Source organism: Osmerus mordax, chromosome 12 (assembly GCF_038355195.1).
Source record: "Osmerus mordax isolate fOsmMor3 chromosome 12, fOsmMor3.pri, whole genome shotgun sequence".
NCBI lineage: Eukaryota > Metazoa > Chordata > Actinopteri > Osmeriformes > Osmeridae > Osmerus > Osmerus mordax.
In genome coordinates this window covers 9,698,830-9,706,048 of record NC_090061.1, presented here as the reverse complement: position 1 = coordinate 9,706,048, position 7,219 = coordinate 9,698,830, and the positions used below count along the sequence as shown (strand labels likewise).

The 7,219-nt window shown below is 40.5% G+C and overlaps 2 protein-coding genes across 2 annotated transcripts; both read left to right on the top strand.

Annotated features, from left to right (window-relative positions):
* Positions 1-3,461, top strand: arl13a (ADP-ribosylation factor-like 13A). The gene is made up of 10 exons (XM_067248271.1): positions 1-20; positions 1,275-1,391; positions 1,492-1,562; positions 1,669-1,918; positions 2,026-2,131; positions 2,233-2,441; positions 2,561-2,669; positions 2,774-3,035; positions 3,150-3,266; positions 3,375-3,461. Exons 1-10 carry the CDS (start codon positions 1-3, stop codon positions 3,428-3,430), a joined length of 1,317 nt encoding a protein of 438 aa, XP_067104372.1. The 3' UTR covers positions 3,431-3,461.
* A 1,140-nt stretch (positions 3,462-4,601) lies between these two features.
* tmem35 (transmembrane protein 35) lies at positions 4,602-6,488 on the top strand. The gene is made up of 2 exons (XM_067247929.1): positions 4,602-4,769; positions 5,701-6,488. Exons 1-2 carry the CDS (start codon positions 4,650-4,652, stop codon positions 6,061-6,063), a joined length of 483 nt encoding a protein of 160 aa, XP_067104030.1. The 5' UTR covers positions 4,602-4,649; the 3' UTR covers positions 6,064-6,488.
* Positions 6,489-7,219: the final 731 nt, after the last annotated feature.

Here is a 7,219-nt window from a genome sequence, read left to right as displayed (position 1 = left end):
ATGGAAGCAGACATCTTATGGTAAGTATTCAGACAAACTATTGTTCAACTTTCTGTTTTTTAAATCTTTTTGTCTTTTTAAAATCTTGTTTGAATTTTCTGTTGCAAGGGTGTAGATACGCACATTGGAACATGCAGAATGAATATGAAATTAAGGGTAACCCCATATGCCAGTGTGAGTAACATGTTGTGTGGATGTATCAGTTATCTGATACCATATTTATTGTTGTATGTTTTGATATAGAACACTGAAGTTACAGAACCCTTTGATAATGGTTTACATTACCAAGTTGTTAACAGTACTTTGTGTTCATAAGAAAATATTTTTCTTTGAGTTGTATTGGGAATAATTAAGTCAGATACATTGTCAATTGTTAGTTGGTATAATTTTTCTTTTTGATATTCTAGACTATTGCATAGAAGCAAACAATCAAATTTAAGAAACTGACCATATAGGTATCATGTGTATTTAGAAGTGAGAAAAAGTCTCAGGCCACACTAAATATTGAATTTGTGTTCACTAGTCATGCTTCCTTGTATTGACTTCATTCAATGGTCTTTCTTTAATCAGTCTTTATTTTTAACTGCAGCTATTGGCTCATTTGAACAGACTAAGGACACAGCCTGTGGCTGGGACATAAATAAGGGTCAGTGTAGTTCACTGTGAGAAGCAGTCACTCTAACTCACACTAAGTGAGTCAGTCTGGGCTTTAGGAGATTATGAGGCCTGAACAGATGCACTGAACAGAGGGCTGAAGCAAGCTGGATTCATTTAATACACATACAGTCTTACACCTCTGACTCCTCAGATACATTACATAAACATACACACACACACATACAAGTTACACACACAACATACATAAATAATTACATACATACTTTACATACAGGGAAAGAGAGAGAGACAAAGATTTGACCAGACCAGACAACACACAACGCAGACAACTTGTGACAGCTGACAGCAGGTGATGTGACCAAACATGATATGAATAACTTGAACCAGGTCAATACCAGAACTGGAAGCTTGCTTTCAAACTCTAGCTTGAGAGCTGGGGTGACTTTGTGCAGTTTAAGTATAAACTGTGGACCAAAAAGTAATGTAAGATTTTAAAAAGTGCTGACACTTTGAGGGGGAAGCAATTGGATTGCAGATTTAGTGTTGTCACTCTTGTCGCCATATGCAGTCCCTAATGCATGTGGAACACAAACAGCTGCCAGGTAGACTTGGCTGGTCAACCCTGTCTTACAATAAGGTCTGCCATCTGGTTTCAGGTACGAGCTCCAGAGAAAATGGTGGCCCCTGTGCTCGCCTTGCTCTCCTCAACTAAACATGTTCAACCTGATGAGCAACTGCTGCAGCTGGGTTTCCAAGATCCAGCAACCTTTAAGGTGAAACACTTTGCCTCTCAAAATCCAATTTGCCCAATGTGATATGTTTACCCTCTCTTCAGCAGAGTTTAAATAAAGTACAATATTGTTTTTCACACAGGAAAGTCAATGTCCTGGTAATTGGTCTTGACAAAGCGGGAAAAACATCCTCCGTCAAGGGGATGCTAGGAGGTAAATTAACTGTGACTGAATCCTGAAACAGACATTCTTCCTTTCAGAACACAACAGAACACTTCAGTTTGCGGTGACTGATTCAGGTTACTGTGTTTGTCGGCAGTGCCACCAGGGGATGTAGGTCCGACCCATGGGTGTGTCCGCACCGAGCTGAGAGTGGAGAACTTTCTGGTGACCCTGCTGGATACAGGCGGAGCCCCGGAGGCCAGAGGAGCATGGAGTGACCACTATGGAGATGTGCATGGGGTCATCTTTGTGGTAGACTCCAGTGACAGACACAGGATCAAGGAGGTCAAGGAGCTTCTTGGTGACCTGCTCAAGCAGCCCAGAGTGGCTGGGAAACCACTCTTAGTGTAAGGATCCCTCATATATCTGTCACAGACTATCGATGAGGAGATTTGTATACGATGAGTACAATTAACTTGATTTTGTATTTGCATTTTTTTAATTATTTTTCTAGGCTGGCCAACAAACAGGACAAGATGAATGCTCTGCTGGGCAGTGAGCTGATTGAGATCCTGTCACTGGAGAGGCTGGTGAACCAGAGCCGCTCTTTGTGCCACATTGTGAGTCCTAAAAGTGTCACTTACACAAACTCAAAAGCTGAAAGATTCATACTGTTAGATCCCATGTAGACGTGATGATCTCATCTCTCTCTCGACCTCAGGAGCCATGCTCGGCCTTCATGGACCTCCGGCGCTGGTCGGACAGGAAGACTTTGCGTGGTCTCCGCTGGCTCCTGCGGGCCATCTGTTTGGATTATCCAGAACTCTGTGCACGCATTGCCAGGGATAGCAGGAGACCTCTGGCACCTCCTCAGGAGAAAGACCGACGAGGGAAAGGAGAGAAAGGCCGCAACAAACCTAAAGAGGAAAGGTGAGAGACCGAAAGGCATTCACACAGGCTTACCCAAAATTATGATGTTTATCTTACATCTTGGTGTTGAATCTAAAGTATCATAATTTGTCTGGTAAAGTCTGGTCTTTGTTGTGCAGAATACGTGCTAGCAAGACTGATCTCCGACATGTTCACCGGCCACAAGAGAAAGACAAAAAGGCTAAGACTGGAAGCACACTGCAACCTATTCGAAATATTTTGAACAAGGTAGAGAAAATACCTACAGATCTTGGCGAAGATGCCACACCCATTGCAATAAATTGTGTGTGTCAGAATTATACACTGATCTGTCACTTTTGCTTATCTGCTAGGAGAGCACTCTGAAAAAGACATTTAAAAAAAAGAAGAAAAAGCAGGTCAAAATAAAGGACACAGAGAAAAGCAAAAGAGGAGAGAATGAGGAAGAGGAGGTTGAGGGCACAGAGGCAGACCAAGAGAATGGTGGGCAGAAAGAGAAGGCCAGCAGAGCCCTGATAACGCCTAAACGAGGCAAACTGAAATGCAAGACAAAGGTGAAAGAAGAGACCCTCGACCTTCCAGAATTACTTGATAATGAGGACAAACCAGCCAAAGGTAAGCACATATAGAAGGATATATGATTGAGAATTTGAACAGCTTATAAGGAACTGTAGCTTTTTGTTATGCTTTTAACAGATATGTTCACCATTTGCATTGTGTCGCTTATAGGTAAAGAGGAGAAGAAGAAAAAGAAGAAAGCTGTGAAAGTGAAGAAGAAGAACAAGATCAACACAGAGAAGGTGCCGGCAGAGTTATCCCAGCCAGTCGACCTCTCAACAACATTTGGTGAGCCCCATGACATTTCTCTAGACTCCCAATGAAATGCAATTCAAACTATATTTCTTGTACACAATGCCATTTGTATAAAATACATGATTTCCCTGTCTCCTGCAGATCTTTACCGAAAAGCGATTTTGGCTTTGAAAGAACGTCAAGATCAAGCTCAGTGAGAGTAAGAGGGTCCTGGGTCTTGTGTGTGACGACGGGGTCTGCTGACGACAACAGCAGTCTAAGTTTATGATCATGCAGTGACACCTCAGTGACCCCCCTCCCCAGGACACAAAGCCATCACAGAGAGACAAGGAGGCCTGCGACATGTTGCCCAGCCTGCACCACAACCTTGTACATGAAATAAATTCTGACTTTATGGATTACTGAAGAAGATTTTCAAATCTTTTGAACTGATACTTTGTTAATTATTGACATTGTGTAACCCCCAACTTGTGTTTAGTGCTATTTGTGTTTTCTTTTGTTTGGTATGTATGTATTACTGTTATTTCTTAAATGTTACTATTAAAAACAATACTTTCCTGATGATGTAAACTTGGCCATACTATTCAACTGTAAGTGTGTGTGTGTAAGACATGATGTATATATTTACCTTTTTCTACATTTATTTGACAAATGTTCCCCATAAAGTGTTCTGGAAATTGAGAGTAAAATGTGAAGAACTCTAGGAGAGTGAAAACAAGAACATCTGTAATAAACCTGCTTCCTACATGATTTGACTTTTTAGACTTGATGGATTGCCCTCAATTTCACAATCATGCAACCTGACAGGAAATATCTAGAATTGTAGAAATGTTTTTATGCATACAATATGTCTTGAGAGGCCAAAATATTAGCCTCTCAAGACAAGTGACATGCATGATTTTTATGTGTATGGCAAGTCTGGAAACAGATCTACCACAAGGCCATTTGAAATGAATAACATGACAGTACAAATCGTATTACTTCGATTTTGCATTCTAGGAAGCCTCACAGAATAGCTTTTTTTTAAACGAGCTTTTGGCTCTTTTTATTATATTGTTTATTTACGTTTACTTCATACCAGATAGCTGTTTTTAAAAACAAACCCCTCACTGCTCAGACAAATGGCTTTAATTTGACATTTAGACTTTACTTTACTGTAGGCCTGTATTCAGTGAATACAATAATTTCAATACGCTTCCAAAGACCTCAGATGTAGAATTGCATCTAGGTCTATCACAATCTGCTACTGAAATGTAACACAGGGACCCAGCAAAACTACCATGTCGCCATATTTGTCAGTGTTCCAGAAGCCCATCCCCCTTTCGCATCTTCATAGGATAGAAAGAATACACAGTTTCAGATAGGAGCGTGCATTGTGCACTTGACGCTCAGCTTGGCGGCGACACACACAGGAAGATGGCTTCACCGAGGACAATAACCATTGTGGCACTCTCCTTCGCTCTTGGTCTGTTTTTTGTTTTCATGGGTACCATTAAACTTACACCACGATTGAGCAAAGATGCATACAGTGAGATGGTAAGTAGGCCTAAGACCATAGCAACGAATCGCATGTGCATCTGACAGGAAAGGCCATTGTTCTGCTGTAGCCGCGAAAGCTCTCATGCTCTAATAATGTGACGTACGATGCTGACCCACATTAGTAAGAGACCATGCTAAAGCCCCAAAATATAAGGTGAAGGAGGATTTATGTAGACAGAAATTGTAATTTTGAGACAGCCTATAAAACATGGGATTGAAGGCGTGCCCCGTCATAGAATGAGACTCGTGCAATAATGCCTGTGTAATGAATAGTTCATAATTTGTTTGCTAAATTATTTATTGAAAATGGCGTCACTCTTACAGTAGAAATAACTAAATATACCCATATAACAGGAATACTGTGGTCAGTCAGAAAAGTCATCCCTTAAACTGCAAATTCATAAACTAGGCTACATGAATGAATGTCGTGCAGTTTCTAACGTTTGATAGCCTATTAATTAGACCACTGTTTACGATTACACGGTTATCTATATTCTTTATTTTAGAGAAATTATGACAAGAAATGTAGGCTATTAGTAAAATAATGCAATAGAGCCAACAACGGCAATGGCGGCGCATTCGAGCAAATTCTCTGCTGCACCTGCCGGTGCTGATGTTGTCGCTTTCAGGATGTTTCTGTAGCTCACTATGCAACACATCATACATGACCGCTGTGTTTATTTTGCCCGTTCCCCCACATCGAATAGCACCTTTCTTAATGTGCCTACACATTTTTAAAAACGACATCAAGGACAATTTTTATGGCCCATAGTGGGCCCACAATTAAAGGGACAGGCTCAGATTTTCAAGCACTCATAGGGCCAATGTCTTCAAATTGAAGGCTGTAGTCCTCCCTACTGATGAGATATTTTCATATGTTTGTCAATAACACTGTCACATTTTCAATAATGCTGTCATTGTATTTCAGAAAAGAGCTTACAAGAGTTACGCCAAGGCGTTGCCAGGTCTCAAGAAGATAGGCGTCAGCTCTGTCCTGCTCCGTAAAATTATCGGCTCACTGGAAGTGGGCTGTGGTGTGGTCCTGACCCTAGTGCCAGGGAGACCAAAGGACGTGGCAAATTTTATACTTTTGCTGGTCATGTTAGCTGTCCTCTTCTTCCACCAGCTAGTGGGAGACCCCCTGAAACGGTACGCCCATGCTCTAGTCTTTGGTATTCTGCTTACCTGCCGCCTGCTTATCGCCCGCCAGAGTGAGGATCGGCCTGAGAGGGAGGAGAGCAGGGAAGAACACGTGAACGCTCAGGAAAAGAACAAGGTCAAACAGTCTTAATTTTGCCACTTTTCTAGTTTGGGCAGAGCAACAGCAAAGGGAACCCTGTGTGTTTCTTTGGATCGTCGCAATTATGGTTCAAAGGGAAAACAGTCGCTGAGAAGAGGGATACCCACACACTCCCTGTCCCACTGTCTTGGCTGACTGGTTATTGGTGTCCCCTGCCCTGTTCCCCAGCGCTGATCCTGAAAACCTGAAGTCCTATATATTCTATCCATTACTGTGGACTATCATTACATGTGGCAACTGAAGTGAGCTCAGGTCTTAAGACATTTGCCCATCCAGAATCTCTTCTAATCACTGTTTATTGTTCTCTATTATTTGTAATATTTTATTTAAAATGTATTCATCCATATACAGTAGAAAATGTGATCTGTGTTTTCTGTGTTCTGAAAAAATCCCTTTCAATTTCTGATTTCATCACTATTAAAGATTTATCCTCTTTTTGTACTGTTTAAATTTTAGATAGGAATGGTTCTATGAAATGATTCTGTTTCATGTCACACAGCATGATTAATTTAGAAATCAACAATTTTATAACTGTTCAAAATAATTACAGGTGTTAGAGGTTTATTTGATATTGATCCGTCAATTACAGTATCAAATTTTTTGAATAAGGTATTAAAATAAATGTAGTATTCTGTGAAGCCTTTTTTTTCTTGTTCATTAGTTGTTCTTGTTGATAGTACTGCATGAAGGCCTTACCCCTTTCCCCCAAAAAAACAGAACTGTCAACTGCTTACTGTTTAGTGAATCATTGCTTTGGTGGAAGATAAAACTGTCATTGCTATCTCAGTTTCACAAAATCTATGAAGGTGGAAGAGACTTTGGGACAGTTGCTGCATCAAGTGCCAGGATCAAAATTGGCACAATAGACCATCTGCTTTGTTAAATGACACGTCAAATAAAGAACCTGGCTTTGTGTCTTTCTCTAATGTCAAAGTACGAATCTTTGTATGATCATCTATACCTCTGGGTAATTCACTTGCCGTATGTCTTACCATATGTTCCATATACAGATTGGTCTTTTGCTATTTAGATTTGTTATATGCAAGGGAAACGAGAAACACATTATTCAGATGCCATGTGAAGTAAATAATGTAAGGTTCACAATGCTTCTGTAAAACAAAATAGGCAAAATAAAGCATTGTGGATA

Bases quoted from the DNA above. Each gene is read 5' to 3' on its own strand.
- arl13a (XM_067248271.1), top strand. From the start codon at position 1: ATGGAAGCAGACATCTTATG. The intron at 2,442-2,560 runs GTGAGAGACCGA...TTTGTTGTGCAG, and splicing joins AACAAACCTAAAGAGGAAAG to AATACGTGCTAGCAAGACTG. The intron at 2,670-2,773 runs GTAGAGAAAATA...CTTATCTGCTAG, and splicing joins TTCGAAATATTTTGAACAAG to GAGAGCACTCTGAAAAAGAC.
- tmem35 (XM_067247929.1), top strand. From the start codon at position 4,650: ATGGCTTCACCGAGGACAATAACCATTGTGGCACTCTCCTTCGCTCTT. The intron at 4,770-5,700 runs GTAAGTAGGCCT...ATTGTATTTCAG, and splicing joins AAGATGCATACAGTGAGATG to AAAAGAGCTTACAAGAGTTA.